The sequence below is a fragment of the Telopea speciosissima genome, chromosome 2, assembly GCF_018873765.1.
Source record: "Telopea speciosissima isolate NSW1024214 ecotype Mountain lineage chromosome 2, Tspe_v1, whole genome shotgun sequence".
Lineage (NCBI taxonomy): Eukaryota > Viridiplantae > Streptophyta > Magnoliopsida > Proteales > Proteaceae > Telopea > Telopea speciosissima.
In genome coordinates, this window is record NC_057917.1 from 82,454,027 (window position 1) to 82,474,625 (window position 20,599).

General features: G+C 38.8%; 1 protein-coding gene across 2 annotated transcripts; it reads left to right on the forward strand.

The window, feature by feature from the left end:
- Positions 1-7,747: 7,747 nt before the first annotated feature.
- On the forward strand, positions 7,748-19,013 carry LOC122651690 (DNA replication complex GINS protein PSF2). Of its 2 annotated transcripts, XM_043845182.1 has the most exons (8): positions 7,748-7,875; positions 8,087-8,161; positions 8,254-8,368; positions 11,110-11,209; positions 11,294-11,324; positions 11,423-11,515; positions 16,049-16,201; positions 18,785-19,013. In XM_043845182.1, exons 1-8 carry the CDS (start codon positions 7,828-7,830, stop codon positions 18,803-18,805), a joined length of 636 nt encoding a protein of 211 aa, XP_043701117.1. In that variant the 5' UTR covers positions 7,748-7,827; the 3' UTR covers positions 18,806-19,013. The 2 variants fall into 2 exon arrangements, with proteins under 2 accessions (XP_043701117.1, XP_043701119.1); XM_043845184.1 differs by lacking the exon at positions 8,087-8,161.
- The last annotated feature ends 1,586 nt before the right edge of the window (positions 19,014-20,599 follow it).

Genomic DNA, 20,599 nt, shown 5'->3' on the forward strand with positions numbered 1-20,599 from the left:
GAACTAAGTTGGCCGACACTCCCATGGACTATAACAGTAAGCTTGTTAAGGATGACAGCCCTCTTCAAGACATTGGTCGTTTTCAGAGACTAGTTGGTCGCCTGATTTATTTGACGATTACCAGACCTGACATAACCTATGCAGTTAGTTATGTGAGTCAGTTCATGCATTCTCCAAACAATGGGCATATGGAACTTGTTGGTCGGATCCTCTGCTACCTTAAGTCTTGTCCTGGACGAGGTGTGCTAATGCGAAAGAATGGTCACACTGAGCTTGTAGGGTACAGTGATGCTGATTGGGCATGAAGTCCGCAAAATCGAAAATCAACTAATGGTTTTTGCACATTCGTTGGAGGAAATCTGGTTACTTGGAAGAGTAAAAAACAAAAGGTTGTTGCTCGGTCTAGAGCTGAAGCCGAATACAGAGCCATGGCTTCAGCCACTAGTGAGCTCGTTTGGCTTTGTCTTCTCTTGCAAGAACTCGGCTTTGAGAGTAATACTCCATCAAAACTGTTTTGTGATAATCAAGCTACGATTCACATAGCCTCAAACCCTATTTTTCATGAACGGACGAAGCATATAGAAGTTGACTGCCATTTTATTCGCGAGAAAGTTCAAGCCAAGATTGTCGAGACTCCATTTATACGCAGTGAAGACCAGCTCACGGATGTCTTCACCAAGGCCCTATCAAAGGGAATTTTTCAAAATCTGTTGTTCAAGTTGACCTCTGAAGATATCTTCGTCCCAACTTGGAGGGGGAGTGTTAGCCAAAACCGTGTGTGCACACTGTGCACAACTAGGATGATAAAATCTCCAGCCCTTCTTCATACTAATATGAAAAGAGATCCTCATAATAATATAGAAGGAAATCAACCCATATTGTGTGACGCTTGTACTTACCATTCCAAGATGTATTCTTTTCTCTTTAAAGGAATCAAATCCTCCCCTAGCAAAGTAAGTTGAATGGGGGAGCTTGAACCGTGGAATAGGCTCATGTGTGAAGGTTATTAATGGCTTCACATGTGGAAGTTCGAACCACGTTATGATTGTGTGTCTTCTTCTCTCATTATCTTTTTCTCTCAAACTCACCAAACCATCACCTATCTGTGATCGAACATGAATAATGTATTTTAATAATATTTATCTTGAATATTGTATTTTAAATATTGTAATTAAAAAATATCTTTCCTATTTGAGATTCAGGTGCTACAGACAGAGACAGAGAGATTGGTTTCTTCTTCCTTTTTCATGAGATTAAATTTGGCCAAGAAAGAAAGAATTGGTAGACAGAAAACAAACTGGGTAAATGTTCTAATTAAGTTGTTTTAGTGGCAAGTAGATGGACATTCTGTTATGACCAAGTCCTAGCTAGTAAATTTAAGAAGTCAAGTAAGCCATCATCCCTATTACAATCGTTCATCAATACGTTTTTTTTTGGGCTAATGTCACGGACACCCCCTCTAAGTATTCAATATGCCATGGACTCGTCAAACTTTAAAAAATTATCACTGACACCCCTTATTTTATGATTTTATTTCAATTTAATTCACTCCGTTAGGTCTCTACAGTTAAGTTGTTGATAACTCTTTTATAATGGCAAAATTACCATTACCACAGGTGAACTTCCCATAATACCCTTAAGAATAAAACCCCAATACAAATCATTCTCTTCATCTTCTTCAATCTGACGGTGGGGCTTCTTCTTCTTCTTCCCTCCAACTCTAACTTTCTCTCTCTGCTGTAACTTTCGGAGACGGCAAACGGCGGCGACCCAACCCTCCTCTCCTCTTTCAATCACTCGATGCCGGAGAACCCATCGAAGAGGTTAAGGATTCTTAAGAAATTTCCATCTCTGCTTGGGTACGGGATTGTATATGAGTAACAAGAACCCATATAGGATTCGTAAACAAGACATACAATGATCCAGAGATGGCTGCCACGAGAAGCCAAGAGAACATGCCAATAGTACCATCACCAAGTCCTTTCTTTTTCCGGGCAACCGCAAGGGCTTCGGTCTTGTTCTTGAAGATTTGATAGAAATAGTAATAGATGCCCTGAGACGCAGCGGTGCCAAACAGAGAGGGTTTGAGACCACTGTACAATCCACTCAAACCTTTGGTTCTAATAACCTTGAGAATTTGCATTTGAGTGCCACCGCCATGAGAGGGAGGATGGGATTGAGAAAACTCAGGAAATAAAAGAAATTAAATTAATCTCAATCCGTAGGTCAGATTAGAGGGAAATCGCAATCGAGTATCAATCTTAGGGAGCTTAAGTAATACCCAGAATATTATCTCGAACTCAATGGTTGGATTTGAAAACTTTCAGATCTAGGTTAGACAATCGCAGAAAATAGGAGATTCTCCGTTTTAGTAAATCCACAAGTCAGAAACCTCCAAAACCCTGGTCGAGTTTTCCTTTTGGAAGGGTCTTAATAGTACTAAAAGATCTCCCAAATCTGGTGGACAGATCAAGGTGTGGTTGTCTTACAAGATAGCTGAAACAAAGCAAAAACAGGGGAGCCACAGGGTCATTTAAATCGGGGATCAGGAATCAAGTGTGATACATTTTGAGTTTTATAAATTTTCTTGTCTGTTAAAAACCTGAATCATGAACTTCAGGATCTAGCGTATGTAAACCAAATATGAAAGAATCACTGTCTTCCCAGTGACAAGGAGAAGATTTCTTACGAACCCTTAACTTCTCCGATGGGTTCTCCAGCAGCGAGTGATGGATTTTGAACTCCGGCAGGCTCTCGTCCCTCTCGCACGCAGGTTGCAGAGGAGGTGTGTAGAGAGGAGAGAGAGAAGAAAAGTGATTTTTTTAAGAGTTTTTTATTTAAATAACTAAGTGGGTAAAATAGACATTTCAATTTTGGTTGTTAATATGCTTAACGTCAGGGGAAGGTTGCTATTTTGACCAAGTTTGGCAAGTCCATGACATATTGAATACTTAAAAAGGGTGTCTGGGAAATTTGCCCTTTTTTTGTTAGTACCATCAATGTTAGATGCTGGTTACAAAATTTGCATAATTCTATGCTTAAAAATCTTTTAATCATGGTGGTTTAGCAGTCTCTTTTTTTTTCCCCCACTTCATAGATTTTTCTTTTTGGTCAAGGAATCTATCTATTAATAGCTCCTGTCTTTATTTGTGTTTTTGAATATTAATAATTCTTAAATCTGCCTTTGAATTATAATTTGTGTTTGCACTTTCTTTATTCACTACTTGATCGAGTCCATTGTTTCATCAAGAAATAGATCTTATTATGTTCTTCAGTCATTCAATTCTATTGGTTCTTGAGTTGTTGATCACATTCTATATTTTCTTTCATGTTTGGCTATTGCATCGACTATCAAGACTAAGCTTGTCTTAAATAAACGTATCCCTAATCCAACTGACACTGGCTCACGACATAGGACCTCATAGGCAATAGCTCTCTCTTGGTAGTTGGCACCCAATAGAAATCACCTTGGATTTTTATATTATTATGCTTATGTTTCAATATCATTCTTTTTGGGTATTATTTAAATATAGTTATTAAATTTCTCTCTTCTCAACCCTGCAATGTCATCTAGCTTTAAATTCCTTATTTTTCCTTAGCTATTCGCTTATACCCTGAACTAGAATTCTAACTTTGTCTCAAGACCTATGGGCCAAGGGAAACTCTCAGGTAAACAGTTTCTATGGGAGTAGGCCTACCAAAAGATAACGGGGACATGCAAAGGTTTCCTCAGGCCTGATAGAGATTGTTTTATCTTTGCAACCTCAATTCTCTTCATGAATATGTTGTTTGGCACAACAACATTGTTAAACCATACATCTCTTCAACCTCATCCCCATGTTGGATGTTGTTGCGCACCCTATCGTTGGATGGGGTGCTATTGCAGCCTGTACATGACCAGACAACAATCTCCAAAATTGGTTAATAGTCATGACCAACAAAAAGGGAAAATTTCTTAAATCTATTAGATAAGAACGAAAATTACAAGATAAATAGGTTTTAAATTTGTTTTACATCCACTGCTTTCCATTTTGAAAAGATTTTTATTCAATCTCCAAAAATTGGGTAATAGTCTTCTTTTTTTTTTTGGTTGAGAAAAATTGGGTAATGGTCATGCCATGTAAAAATAAAATAAAAAAAAACTTTCAAAATTACCCCAAAAATCAGTTTTAATTTTAGACCAAAATGGAAAAAATAGGAATAAAGAGACGCACAACTTTCTCTACCTGTAGGACAAGAGAAGGATCATCTGGGGATGAGAAAATCCCATCTGAATGTGAAGCAACTCTATTACAGCATCTTTAACAATCTAGAGGGTATCAAAAAAATTAGACTTACTGTAAATCTCCTGTTCCTATTTAACATTTTTCCACTTAAACAAAGGAAAAAGGAAAAAGAACAAGGAACGTTACCACGATTTTCCTATTTATAGAGGATAAATTTCATAAACACCACCTGTATTTAGGCCTAATTATAAAAACATCCCAAAAATTTCAATATATCAACCTTCCCCCTGACGTTTAACACCGTTTGACTTAAAACTTGAATGTCCATTTTCACCCCTATTACTTATATATACATAAAGTCCTTTCAAAACGTCTTCTTCCCTTCCTTTGCCATTGGAGACTTGCAACTCAGAGAGAGGCGACCATCACGCTACAGCGACGACCTGGTACTCAGGGGGAGGCGACCATCACTTGTCTGATGGAGGTATTGGTGATAGATTTCAAAGATACCGAGAAGCAGGATTAGCCTCCGAGGGAGACCTACAACTCAGAGGGAACCAAGTATTTAAAGAACTCAAACTTGGAAGCAGGATTGGCCTCCGTCCGATCCGAATCCAATTAGGATCAGCCAGAAATTGGCCGGAATCAGTTGCATCGAAGGATAAAGGGATCAGAGAGAAGTGTAGATTTCATTAGATCTCAATTTTTTTTTGAGTTTTTGGCTAATTTCCTTCACTTGTTTGTGTTTTTGGTAATCAAAGGAAAAAGAAAATGGCCCAAAAAATATAAGATTATCTTGCATTTTTTACCGATTCAGTTTCCATTGTAAAGAACCAGTGGAAATCGGAATCAGCCTCCATTGATTCCAACTCAAATTGGGCTACAACTCCAATTTCTGAAAAAAATGATTCCGACGTCCATACCTATCAAGAGGCAACATATATTTGATGGGAGATGTTTGAACTATACCAATCACATTAATATGTAGGAAATGGAGGTCTTCAAAAAACATCAAAGAAAATCACCAATAGCTTTTCAAAAACTGTCAGCAAAGAGGAAAAAGAGAGTATGCTGAGATTTTTTTTCAGCATTCTAAAATAGTAGTAAAAATTTCACATAGGTGAAGAGGATTCCTTAAAAAAATAACCCTGGATGCAACCAAGATCGAGAGCATGATCATCAAGTTAACGTTGTCAAGCAGATTGAGCCCCGGGAGAGGCAAAGGACAGTCTCTCTCACTCACCTCCCCCATCCCCGATTCTCTCTCGCTCACCCCCACCCCCTCACACACCGGAAACCTAGCTGTGTTGGGTGAATCTCTCTCGCATACGTTTCCCATCCCCAATTCTTTCTTCCGAGAGCATCTACACGATTGAATGGTGGTTTATTTGGGGATTTAGACATAAGGGTGTTATGGTAAATTCATAATCTCTTTGGTGGTAGAAAGTTCATAATCTGATAAGGGTAGTTTTGTCATTTAAAATGATAACTACTTGACGGAGTAGACTTAATAGTAATAAAGTCATATCATAATGGGTGTTCTGTGATATATTGAAAGTTTTTGAGGTGTTTCTATAATTAGGCCTAAACGCAGGGGGTGCCCGTGAAATTTACACTTTTACCTAATGATTTTACAATAATGCGGGAGCAAAACTGTTGAAACAAACCACATTCAAATTTTGGCAAAAACCGCTGGGTTTTGTGGAAACTCAAACAAACCCATAGTCATTCCCGACCACTTCACCTTCGACCTCCTTTCTCTATTCTCAACCTAGGGCAAGAACGTCCGAATAATCCATCCATTCTCTCCGAAGGTCTCAGCGGTGGCTGTCTCTTAGTAGCTTTGCAGTCTTCAGTACTGAGGTGTGTTTCATCTTCGACTTCCTTCTCCATTCTCAACGTCCGTAGGCTTCCTTCATCTCGGAGGTCTCCTCAATAGCTTAGCGGCGGCGGTCTTCTCTGCAGCTCAACGGTCTCCATTTCAGAGGTATCTCTCTTTCTTTCTTTCTCTCTCTCTCTCTCTCTCTCTTTTATATCCAACCCGTTCTGGTTTCAAGGCGGAATCGCCCCTGTTAATCAAGCTCCCTACGCAATAATCCACTCAGTTAATCAAGCTCCCTCGTCTCTCTGTTTCTGGCCTTAGATTTCTAGCTCTGGACTTTGCCATATCAGGTAACGATTTCCATCTCTGTTGCTCTGCTTGAGAATAACTCAAACATCAGTCAAGCCCAGCAGAACAGTATATTTTTGGTTTAATTGAACTGTCATGTATTGGCCAATGCCTTGATTTCTCTGCTACTTCTGTAAGCTTGTGTTGAAACAATTCCTTTATTACATATTTTTTAGGTTTGCAATTTAGTACACATACATTCCTGAGCAGTGTATTTCTGGTTTAATTGAGCTGTCATGTATTGGCCGATACGGCACTGTGTGATTTGATTGATGCCACAATTTTATTCATAGCTCATTGATAAATTACTAAGAATTTGAAATGGGGGAAAATGAAAAAGATAAAGCCTTGGAACTCATAAAAGCAAAAGTCTTGGATGGATCTGCATTAGTTCCCCCCCTTCTGTCGTACCAGAACCTTACCTCCTTCCCGGGTGCATGTAAGGGTCTCTCCTCCCCCTTGTCCACTCGACCTCTTCATCTTGGGTCGCCATGTCTCTCACTCTCTCTCAACCCATTTTGTCTGAATTTCAATAAAAGCAAGGGATTGGATGAATACAACTCAATTGGTAATTGGTTCAGGGATTCAAATAAGTTAGTTAAACAGTTCAGAAGAATTATTTAGTAATTTTATCGAACATTTCTTTCCCACCTTCCAAATTTCTCGCCTACAGATGTAGTCAAACCTGAACATGCTTGTGCAACAACCAATATCATCTTTCAGTGAGAATAAGGTGTTTAAAAGATCTCTATGTTACATGATAATGTAAGCAGCATAGGGCTCCAAGAACTCTTCCTGGAAGGTTTAAAGTCTTAAAACCTGTTTGGTTGAAGTGAATGGATTAGGATGTCCTTTCCGTATGGAGGTTTGACTTAGAAACTGTTTTGATCTAGTGTTTATCGTTGGTCTCTATTGTCTGGAAATGATGGTGATGCTTCTAGGTTTTCTCATAGATACTAGTTTTGTAAGGTGTGGTGATTATTATTATTAATTTCCTTTTAAGGACTTTATTATCTTGTCTTAATTCAAAATTTAGATATGGTGTTTCTCAAAACCATGAGTTATTTGAATGTAGCGATGACTGCAATCTGTATATTTTGCTTGAATTTTAGTTGGAAATGCCTCAATTGCACTGCATTGAATTAAGTAAAATCTGCATCCATGGATTATCAAAGTGTTGGTGGACTCTGCATTCACCATTTCTTCATTGAAAATAGGGTTTATATACTTTCTACTGTGTATGTAGGCTGCTGAACAATTCAACTTCTTTCAATTTTGCGTTTCGCGTTTGCCTCCCTTTCCATTTCTCTTTTCCCCCCCCCCTTTAATTTACCTAGATAGGTTTGAAATATTTCATCTATTCTTGCTGCAGGTAGATGCAATTGTAGAGTTGCAGCTGCGCCACGGATCTTAGTCTCCAAATTTACTGAAATGGCTGGACAATCTGACCCTCATCTGTCACTTTTCTCTGCAGCAGAGGTATCTGATAAATATTCTCTGAGTGAGCTTTAGTTTCCCATTCTTTTATTTATTTATTTGTATATTTATTACCTTTTCAGCTAAACAATCATATTTGACTAGTTGAAAAATTACAAAAATTTTCAGTGAAAATTTCTGTTTATGCAATTGTATTGAAGTTTTGTGTTAATGTTGTTGAGATGTATTATTTAAACTGAATTTGGGTTTTCAGGTGGAGTTTCTGGCGGAAGATGAAACGTTGGAGATTGTCCCCAATATGAAAATGGATGCTCTAAATTTTATTTGTGTATTATTTCCTGTCTAATCACCTTTTAATTCTATCATTTTGAAGAGATTACATTTTTCCTGGGTCTGATGTTTGGCTTGATTCATCAATAGGGCGATTATGGTCCTTTCTATCCGCAAATAACCATTGAAGTACCACTATGGCTGGCTGTGGCTTTGAAGAAGAGAGGAAAATGCACTATTCGGCCTCCCCAGTGGATGTCCGTTGGTGAGGCTTCATCTTGTCATTGTTATTGCCATCATCATCATCATCTTTTATATACTTCGGTTATCACCTAGTTCCAAATCTTTCTATCATCTAAGACATAACCAAGGTTTATGCTATTGGTATTTAGGATTGAAATTTGTACCAGGGAGAAGGTATTTGGCCTGTTACAGAAAGTCCGAAACTAGATCATAGTCAAAGTCTTAGTGTTGTAATTTAGCTGGCTGATTGGGGTTTTATCACTAATCCGTGGGTTTAGCTGGAAGAGATGTTCAGTGCAGGATCCTTTGGGGGCGTAATCTTGGGTCATGTATTTCTCTTGTACAATACGTGTTCCTAGGTAGTCCACAAACATCCATGAAAACTAACAAACTTAAACGTCAATTATAGAAGATGACTCAAACTGATGAGCATAGTTGTCAAGGCGTCGACTAGGCGACGCCTAGGCGTCCAGGCGTCTTGGCTGACTTGAGCGCCTTGGTCGCCTAATTGGTGTCGCCTTGAATTTGGACCCTCTCCACCGCCTTGGGTCGCCGAGACGCCGTGACCACTATGCTGATGAGCCAAGTATGATAGGAATTACCTTCTCTTTTTAATGAATGACATATGTTACTTGATTTGTTTGATTGAGAACTATGTAATATAAACTATATAAGGAGAAAATACAAGTTCAATACTATTACAAGTGTATCAAATTTAAGAAGAAAACTTATTACCTTTTCTTTTAATACCTCACAACTCCAGGAAATCATAAAAAAGAAGGAATTTCTTTTTTGGGGGTTGGGGTTGAGGGCTGTCCAGCCTTTAACCCACCCCAACATACATTAACATTTAGATCGCAAAGAACCTAAATCAAACCTATCCTCAAAAACAGAAGATCTCACCTGACTGGGAAGCTCGTCAAATGCTAATAAGTGTTGGTGCAGCTCTCACAAGCATTATTTTTCCAATGCATCTGTCACCTTGTTAGCTTCTCTATGCACATGCTGAAGCTGGAAACGATCACTAGCCGGAAATCTATGGGCCTTCGCTACCCATTGCATTGTTGAAATGTTACATAATTGGAAATGTCCCCATATAAAGATGTTCCATTTGGCACCCTCTCTTGCTAGATCATTTGCTAACATGTTGTTCGATCATGCTTTCGTTGAAATGAGACATTTTAGCTAGAGATTGGGTGTTTAGCCTGTCTGATCAGAGGTATTGCCACGGGACTTCACCACCTTGATTCAATCATGGTTGTCACGGTGTCTAGGAGAACAAAGGTATTGGCGGGAGCCTGGACGCAAGGCGACCAAGGTGACCAAAACGCGCGACTAGGCGACCAAGGCAACACTAAGGCACCTGGATGCCTAGGCAGTCACCTAAGTGATGCCCTTTGTGAAGTCTGCTGATCAATTAGCCGATGTGTTCACTAAGGGACTAAGTGGCTAAGTGTTTCTTCCTATCTTAGTCAAGTTGGGCATGTATGACATATATGCTCCAACTTGAGGGGGAGTGTTGGATTGTATGGGCCAGAATACCATGGGGGTATTCTGGACTTTTTACTCCTTTTATGATATGTACAGCCATGTCGGCTTTGATAGGGACAATGCTGTCCATATAATATTTTCTATTCATTATAAATATATTGCTTGGGGTCTTCCTTAGACATCCAAGCATTCAGCTCTAGTTTTATTCCTGTTAACATCTAATTATTATCACCCCTCTCAATATATTGGAAAAGCGTTCCTTTAAATATCTCCGAAGTCGAGGCATTTTTGCAGTCCTCAACATAATAATGTTTACCAGCCCTTCCAGTGTCCTTGGTGTGTCACTGAAAATTCTATGGGTTCTTTCTACATCTTCCACTTATCAACTGGCACCATGTATCTCCATGGGTGTTTACTCTATTCCCTAGGTAGAATGGCTCAATGGCATGCCAATGCATTATTAGCAAGTGGAAAAATCCAGCAGACTATAAATAGGCGAAGGAAATGGCACCAGACTTCTTGTGGAATCATGGTGGGCATGATTTACAGATTGACCCACTCTTTGCAAATGGAACATGTGGGCAAGAAGAGCTCAATTTTTCCTTGTCCTTTGGACCATGTCTAAAGTATTCACTTTCTTATGTTAAATTTCCCCTAACTAAAGCTTTGGTGGAGCTTGAATTTTCTGCATGGTCTTGTATAAGAAGAGCTTTTACGCATTCTGATTGGAGTTTGGATATTTATTATTGGTTGTTTAGTCACGAAAAGAAATACTTGCACTTGTATTCACACCAAGTGTGAGACACCATATTCTTTTTTCCTGTTCATCTTGGGAAAGAAAGACATCCTTGAGGCAGTGTATAAGAGGATTGAGCTTCAAGGGCAGAATTTATCTTGTCTCTCCTTAATCCTGATTCTAATAACTAGCCTTGTGGAATAATGAAAATGTGTTCTGAAATACTCTGTCCTTGGTGTTGACTAAACCATATAATTGATGGTATTTATCACCAAGAATTTGCTTTCTCCTCCATAAATCTTCCCATAGTCTTATTTACCTTCCCTCCCATACCAAATCTAAGAGAGGTTGAATTAGGTGATGATCTAATGCTTTTCCAAGGACATTCAGGAAGGTTAGAGAAATGATGTAGTTGTGACTTTTTATTGTATTTCATGCAGTTTTGGTGCATCTTTTTAGATATGAGAACAGGTGCACAAATGCTCTTTCTTTGAAGTTTGATCTGTTATTTATTAATTTCTGCATCATGGGGCCAGAAAAATTAACACAGGTCTTAGAAGCTGAGAGGGACTCTCCTCGAGAATTTCAGCCACTACCATTCCACTACGTGGAAATTTCGAGGCTCCTGTTTGATCAGTATGCACTGGAACCCACCTTTCCTTTTGTACTTTTTTATTATAATTGCTTTAAAGTTGCCAATTTTTATTTTATTGACAACAGTGCTCGTGATGACATCCCAGACATGTATATGGTGAGCTTGGACACTGGTTTCAGTTTTTTGGCTGTTTCCTCATGAATTTGTCTTTCTTTTCTATTTCAAAGAATTTGTTTGATATAACCTTCTGCCAGGTGAGATCTCTTATTGAGGACATCAGGAATGTAAGATTTCATAAGGTTGAGACTGGCTTAGAGACAATTTCTGCTCGTACACATGCAGTCAAGGTATGACTGATTTTCCCTCCATGTATTCGTTATATTTCATAACTAAGAATGGACTTGATTGGCACCAAAGGGCTATTATGTGTTCAGTTTTTGTAAGTAAGTCCTTCAGCAGTCTAACAAAAGGGGGTTTGGGAAGATAATTTGTCCTGTTAAAAAGTAATCTGGAGAATTATTGTATCTTTAAACTTTGGCATGTGGGGGGGATAAAAGTAATAGAAGTAGAGTGGGCATAATAGTGGATAAAGATTTGAGGAGTGATGTGGTGGATGTTCAAAGATTTGGAGATAGGATTATATCCATCAAGCTTGTGCTGGAGAAACAGGTTATCAAAATAATCAGCACTTACGCACCCCAAGTAGAATTGGGCGAAAGTAGTAAGTTACATTTTTGGGAACACATGGATGGACTAGTGTAGAGTTTTAGTTAAGGAGAAAAGATTATTATAGGGGGTGATCTGAATGGACATGTTGGGAGAAATCGTAGAGGTTATGAAGGTGTACATCAAGGATATGGTTTTGGAGAAAGGAATGAGGAGGGGATCCCAGTTTAGATTTTGCTGTGGCTTATGATTTATTCATTGTAAACACTTTGAAAAGAGAGAAGCATTTAGTTACCTTCAAAAGTGGGCATCATACTAGCCGTATAGATTTCTTCCTAACTTGAAGGTTTGATAGATTGTTATGTAAGGATTGTAAGGTTATACACTTATACGGTTATACCAAGGGAGAGCCTAACCATACTATATAGATTAGTGGTCATGGGTATGTGCCTCATTACGCAGAATCGTAAGAAAGGTGAGTTTATTTGCCCTAGGATAAGGTGGTGGATTTTAAAAGGAGATGCCTTGAAATCATTTACTGATAAAGTGGTCAAACAAGGAAAGTGGGACTTTGACGGAGACACTAATACGATGTGGAACGAGATTACTTGTATTAAGAAGGTTGCTAAAGATGTCCTAGGTAAATCGAAAGGAAAACGTCTGGTGGAGGGCCAGTTAGGAGAAGAGGGGAAACTTGAGAAGAATCATAGTTGCAGGGGAGAGAGAAGAAATCGCATAAGAAGAGAGGGGGGGGGGCTGGAGGAGTGCACATGCACAACCACACAGGCTACTCAAACCAATCAACTCTAATCATCTTTTCAATTTGCCCAACAAATTGGGAAGCATATATATGAAAAGAAATTAAAATTTTCCTAATTGAAGTCTAAAACAGCAATAGAATTAAAATATATCTCCTAATTACTTCCTAAAACTTAGACAAATAAAACTCAAATTGAAAATTTCCCTACATGTCTAATAGCTGCCCAGAATAAGAGATTACATATTTTTTTCCCAACTAAAATAAATCCTAAATATCCTATTGAACCAAAACAAGGTTGGGACCCGGTTCATCTTGGTTTGGGTTCTCAAATAGATTTGGGTCGATCCATGGGAGTGCACTTGCAACTATTCGCCCAGAAAACTCGATCTCAAGTTTTGTAGAATGGTCGAAATAAAAGGTCACGAGTGGGGGTTATAGGTTCACTGCCTGCAACTTGAAGAAAATCCAAAATATGAAGCTTTGGGGGTGCATCCATGGTTGGAAAATAACAAACTCATGATGGGGAATAGCTTCACTGCACTGGATTCCATCATTCCCTATTCCACGATCTTCTGGTCTTCCGTTGCCATTATTTGCTGTTCTGGTTGAGGCTAAATCACTGGTGCTGCCTCTTTTGGCTTGGAACAAACATCATCAACTAACCCATGAAGAATGAATGTCTGGCGCATGTGAAAAGGATGTAGGATGCACAAGTTTCCGTTACGATCAGCAATACCTTTTCGCTCTTCCAACCATTCTCGACCCAATTAATAATGTGCTGAGGAAAATCAAACACTTCACAATGTGCACCGTCACAATATTGAGAAACGGAGGATTCGACGAATACATAATCCTCCATGTGAATAATGATCTGGCCGTTCTTTGATAATATCTCTACCACAGACCGCGAGACAAAATTGTTGCTTTGCTCTTCATCAATAAACAACATAGCAAGCTATCCGTTGGGCAATCGAACTCTAAACTTGAACACAAAAGAGTCCATCGGAAACTCAAATCAAGTAGTAAGGGCAAATCCCGTAAATAAAGAGAAATTTATGACATAATGGCAGAACTGTAATTATGGGAAGTGCAACTAACACACAAGGGGACGGAGTATCATGTATAAGGTAAAAGGCAATCTGAGAATTGAGTAAAAAAAGATAAAACAGAATAGATATAAAACTGAGGGGCAATTTGGGTAAGAGAAAAAGATTAAAAAAATGACGTGGGGAGGGATTCGTATGTCACATTACCAACAGTAGCGTCTCCTATTTGGGGCTTTCTATTGAAAGGAGAAACCAGCGAGGAAGCCAGCGAGGTATGCTGTGGATTGTGACTGTGGGCAGAGATGGGATGCACTGTGAGAGTGGAGGATTCTTTGCGAAGGAGGGACTTCATCGCAAGAGGTGATGGGGCTTCGACCCAGGTATGCAACTTTTTTTTTTTGTTCGTTCTATGCCTCTTGCTCTCTCTCTCTCTCTCTTCTTTTTCACTCGATGAAGCCCTAGGAGGGAAAGGGAAGACGGTGGGGGTGGGTTTCATAAATCGAGGGGAGGGGTTTTTTCTGTGTGATTGAAGGGGGTTTGGGGTGGCGGGAAGGAAGGAGAGACTTGCGGTAAAGTTTTTTTTTTGGATGGAAATCAAGGAGGAGATGTGATGGTGATGGTGCAGGTTGCTGTAGGAGTTGTAAGTGAGGGAAAGTGTGTTGTGGTAATGCAGGAATTATTATTATTATTTTTTGTTTTATCACAGCTCTCGGTAGAGGAACAGAGATAGGGTTAATGGGAAGGGAATGAGAGAGGTTGATGGGGAAGGAGATGGATCCTTCGGCTCTGATACCAAATTGGTGGAGGGCCGGTTAAGAGAAGAGGGGACACGTGGGAAGAATCAGAGTTGCAGGGGAGAGAGAAGAAATTGCATAAGGGGGGGGGGGGAGAAGAGTGCACACACAGCCACACAGGATACTCAAACCCATCAACTCAAATCATCTTTTCAATATGCCCAACGAATTGGCTTACAAGCATATATATAAAAAGAAATTAAGTGTTTCCTAATTGAAGTCTAAAACAGCAATAGAATTAAAATCTATCTAGTATCTCCTAATTACTTCCTAAAACTTAGACTAATAAAAATAGAAACTAAATAAAACTCAGATTGGAAATTTCCCTACATGTCTAATAGCTACCCAAAATAAAAGATTACAATATCTTTCCCAAATAATTTAAATCCTAAATATCCTACTGAACCAAAACAAGGTTGGGACCTGCATCAACATAATTCCTCTTGGGAGACTTAGTGGTGGGATGATGAGGTTTAAGCAGTCCTTAACACTAAGAAAGCTAGTTTTATGATATGGCAAAGGACTAAGATGTAGAGGATCTAAAAGGTATAAATTTCAGAAATGAAACTAAGAAGATTGTGGGAAAAGCATGGGCGAAGAAATATGAAGATCAATCTGAGCACAAAGGAAGGGGAAAAAGCTATCTACAAGATAGGCTAAAATGAGAGAAAGGAAGAGTAGAAATCTCGACCATGTTATGGTAAAGTACTAATAAGGGATGAGGACATTAAGGAGAGATGGAAAGATTATTTCTACAGCCTAATAAATGAAAACATTTAGAGTAATAGTGTCTTGGAAGACCGCATTACCTATGAAGACACCACATATTGTAGATATGTATGGAAGATTAGGGTGCTGAAGTAACATAAGCTTTAAGGAGGATGGAAGTAGGCAAGACACTAGGCTCAGATGAGGTCCCAATAGAAGTGTGGAAGAGCTTAGGAATCTGTGGTTTGTTTTGGCTAACCAAGTTGTTTAATATTAGCACAAGGAAAATGCCCGAAGAATGGAGGAGAAGCATTGTGGTTCCGATTTACAAAAATAAAGGTGATATTCAGACCTGCAATAACTATAGAGGCATAAAACTAATGTGTCATTGATTTAGATCGAAATATGAAGAAAAAAAAGACCAAAACACTGTTCACGTGAACAGTGGGACAGCCCATATTTGCCTTGTGTGGAGATGCTTTGAAGAAGATCTTGTGGGCCCGTCAAGTGGAGAAAGATTCTATCCTAATGCTGCCATAGTTAAGTTTCTCTTTTCCTACCTGCTATTTTGATTTTAGGAAGTTTCTATTTTCTTACTTTCTATTTTGTAAGCTTGCCTAAGCTATAAAATTGGCAACCATTGTAAGAAAGTGTCACCAATTGATTAATGAAATCTGTCTTCCCAATTTTTCAATTACTATATCAAACCTATTAGCGAAGTATGCACTATTTTTTCTACTTTTACCTTGCCGTTTATCATTTGTCCATTTTGGTGAAAGCAAAGAAATCTCCATCTACATTATGAACAAATCACGGAATTTTGTCAGTTCACCTATTTTTCTTTTTTAAATTTGTTGATGGGTTTTTGTCATATCTACACCTTAAATTTATTTCAATGCGCTGCAGCTAAAAAATCTGTCTGCAATGGAAGTGAATATAGTACGTCCTTTTGTTGTGAGAACCTTGCAAGCTTTCTATAAGCATGATAGTCCACAGATGATACAACACCCAGACAGAATGGCAAATAGACAACCACAAGTAGCTGATCGTGGACCAAGGGTAAGTTTTCTGTTTTCTCCTTCCATGATCTGGTAGAGTAGGCACAGCAGATACATGTAGTATTTCCCAGCTTACTACACCCATGGCTAAAATTATTCAATCAATATACTAAAGAAATAGGTAACACTTAAAGTTGTGGAAGAACCATCTTGTAAGAACACTAACTGTTTGTTCAAACTCCTTTTATTTGAGAATGAAAGTCTGATTATGAATATTTCAAAATGAAGTTCTTTATTAAACCTAGTGTTCATTGGATCCAGTTTCTAGCAGAAATGTATTTTCTCAACAAGTGTCAGCACTGACATGTTTTGGACACCTCATTGAACAGGGGGGGGGGGTTTGGGGAACTAAGGGGGAAGACCAATCCTACATGCCTTTCCAAAGGTGAGGCTCACCATCCTTATTGATCCTTCCTACCTCCCACCTTTTGGAGTCTCTTGTTCTTCCTAGTTATCTATTCAAGTCTGAGCCTGGGTTCAATTTATACGTAACCTCACTGCAATTCTCTGAGAACTGTGTAGTACTAAACCAACAGAATCCCCGCTACCAAAATGCACTCATGTACCCCCAGGATCCTGATGAATCATTCTAAGATCATTTTCACTTGATAATGTTCTGCTCCGTTCTGTATTTTCTGCTCTCTTTTTCTAATCCTTCTAACTCATTAATAAAAAATTAGCGTACCCAGTGCACGAGGCTTCCGCCACTGCAGGGTCTGGGAAGGGTCATAATGTACGCAACCTTACCCCTGTTTTCGCCAGAGTGGCTATTTTCCCCTCTCGAACCCATGACCACTTGGTCAAAATGGAGCAACCTTACTGTTGCACCAAGGCCTGCCTTCTTCTAACTCATTAATCTGCCCTCAAAACTCTTTCCACCTTCCAGTTATCTAGCTGTTACCATTTCACCAATACTTGTCAAGGAAGATGAAACCCCCTACATAGAACTTATTGTCTGCCCACACACTCCATCATTAGTCAGAGAATTAGCTTCAATCCCATCAGCATCAGACGTACGTGGTAGTGTGGGGTTATTGTCTCCTTTGACAATCATTGCTATTTGTTCTAGTCTTCTGATTCCAATTTCTCCCTGCTCATGCTGATATCCTCCATCCATGTATTTTCTGCTGAGGCAATTGCAACCTCATCATCATACGTCCTGGAGTCTTGAGCAAGGCCTATTGAAACTATGTTTTCTATCTTCACCAATGCTTCTCTTTTGTTCCCCCCCTCCCCCCACACAATCAAATCCTTCACAGGCGATTCTTTGCTACCATTAACACTGCTTGCTTTTTGTGTCTTTCTATCCAACTTTGAGAACTTGCCTTGAGACTGAGTAATCTCTTTCCCTGGCTAGACTCCCTCACCCACTTTTCAACGATAAATCCTGTGTGTGGTTTATGATAATGTTTCAGCTTTCAGAAACCTTTTGCTTTGCTTTTCTTTTAGCTTGTTTATTCCCGTTTCCAGTGGGTGGTACGAGTCAGGATTTCATCAATTGCTTTGGGTTCATGGTTCAACAAGGTGCTCATTTAGGCATCTGGGCATGTGTGCTCGAGACATAATGCACCTGGACAATTGCCAAGGTTATATGTATATAACATGCTCTTTTTTGCCGTCTACTTGTTGAGCAGTATTATGTATCAAGTATCATAATGCATGCCATTTTATTATTTTTATTTGGGGAAAACCTGATTACCAAAACATGGTTGCAAATAGCGTTAACCGAACTTTTTCTGTACTCCCATCTATTTTCCTCTCCCTAACCCCGAACATAAGCAAAGATATATCTAATATTGTTGAAGGGAAAAAAAATCAAAATGAGTATCTGTTTGGAAGGCTGGAAGCTAAACCACATTTGTACCAATGTTGTCTTTACATCATTTTCTGAGATACTTATGACCTGATTACACTCAATTGATGATGAATGTCTGAAGCAAATGATAAATCGGCCCTTGTGATGTTGCCTAGAAAGTAAACCTCTATAACTTGAATAAAATCTGATGGATTTTCCTTTTGTGATCTCTGAACTGAGAGGAACATTTTTAAGATAAAAAGCATTTAGAACCAGCTGTCAATCAGCAAGGCCTTTTTTTGGGTTGGGGGGTTGAATAGTGAGTGGGGCAAATTGTAAAGAGTCAACCTGCAGGGTTTGCTCTGGGTTGCAAGCCCCTTTTTTCAATAAAATTTTTAATTAGTACCAATAGTCCAAGCATGGATTATAGATGTTTGGCTTAATTTGATTTAATTTTACAAAACCATATGCAGCCCCCCTCCCTTTGGTGTACTTCTATAGTTAGAAACTAGTGTCACAGGTCCCCAAAGTTCCCCTGTTATTAGATTTTAAGAGTGTAACTGTTGGTCCATGTTAGTAGATTTTAAGCTTTATGATAGAGGCACATAATTTGGTTTTATTATCTAAATCATAGTTTTTTTAAATGGTAAATCATATTGGTGTTGCTATAGATGTCAATGCTATTACTACAATAGTTTTACATGTTTCAAATTGCCTGTTTGCACCCTTTTTTTTCATGTTTGGAAATGAAATTACACTTTTTTTTCTGATAACTCACTCTTTTTCCAGCGGGATTTGCGGCGGCGTTAAATGTCCAAAGCTCTTATTTGGGCTCTGCAGTAACATGGTTGGTCACTAACTACCTCATCTAAACATATTTCCCTTTTTTCTTGTAAGAAACAGTCTTTTGCTGGGCCATACTGTTTCTGAGAGGTTCATCTACTCCCTATGATTTGAGAACTTGCAGAACACTATCATATCTTTCAGAAGCAAGGAATCTTCATTTCTTTATCACTAACATATTTCTCTTGGAACTCCTCTACAAATCTTTTTTATCTCCATATTTAACAAATACTATGTGATACATTAATAACTACCAATCTATGCAGAATTGGAATTATGTGATCTTGTGTACATGAAAAGTTTAATGAAAGTTTTATACACTTACTTTCCCTAATTTTAAGCCTTATCTTTTTCAGTAGCAGTTCCGTCAAGAAGTGACACAAACCTTATCCTTCATTCTTACATTTTAGCTTGCTCTCATCCTTCTATGCCAAAAGAATATACTTCTGGCGATATCACCAAAATGACAAGCATGATGTGTGGCACCAATGGTGATGAAGAAAATATGCTTTTATTTTTCTAGGTAAAAGAAAAGGATGCTTCTAAGTGCCATTGTTCCTGATGATTTTTTGCTCCTACAATATGCCATGGTGTGGGTCCCTATGGGAAATGGCTGGGATCCATGTGATGGAGGACGTAACTCTCATCTCATTGATGAAATTCAGTCCAAAATGAAAGAAAGTGGTACAAAGTTTAATCCAGAATTTGCTGCTCAAGGTAAAAAGTTCTTTGCATAGCCCTTAATTATGCCACGTGGTAAAGTGATGTGGCAATTATTTCCTTGAATAGAACGATACGATCTGGATTAGGCATGTTTCAAATTTCAAATCCAAATTCAATAATATAACTTTCCATGTATTGTCATTTTTCTTTGTACTTACGGCTGTCTATTTGTTTTTATGAAAGTGTAATCACACAAACCACACATCAATCCCAAAAGGTTAACCGACTTTTGGGACTGTGGAATGACGGATATACACAACACACCACACTCACACACCCGATGTGGGACTAAACCCATACACATTTTTATTTTTTTGATGAAAGTGTAATCACACAAACCACACACCAATCCCAAAAGGTTAATCGACTTTTGGGACCGTAGAATGGCGGATATACACAACACACACTACACTCAAAAGTTTAATTTTCTTAATGTATTTTATAGTCTTTGTTTTGCCTCGTAACTAAATCTATTTTGGTTGAAATTTCACATGTAAGTAAAGGATCTTGGGCCATGTCTGTCTATAGAATTTGGGTCCGTCCAACCTGTCACATGATTTGATTATTTTACGGCCGTGTAAGGCCTTCCTAAGTTGACTGTCCAGAAAACCAAGGTCCTTGCTAAATATATGAAGGGATATAGAATGCTATTCCGTGACCCACAAGGTGCCTTGACCGCCTGGGGTTTCCACCTTTGCATGGGGGCAAGGCAGTCAAGATGTAGGAGCCACGCAAGGTGCACGACAGGGTAGCATTTTTTTTCCCATATATGAAATGCCACTAGACAAGTTTGAGCAACTTACACTGGTCATGCTGTGTTTAAATTTTACCAATGATCCGGGAGTCATGCCCCTCCATTGCATGACCCTCCCAAGGTCCACCACGTGGAAAATCATTATGTTTTTTCGTAATTGGCATCCAAATATCGTTCCCATTCCTACATGTTCTAATGTTCACTTTGTCACAATTAAACCTTGGGAGGAATGATCTATTCAGATTTAGATCCTTTATTGTATGCCAATCATCGAGTGCTACATT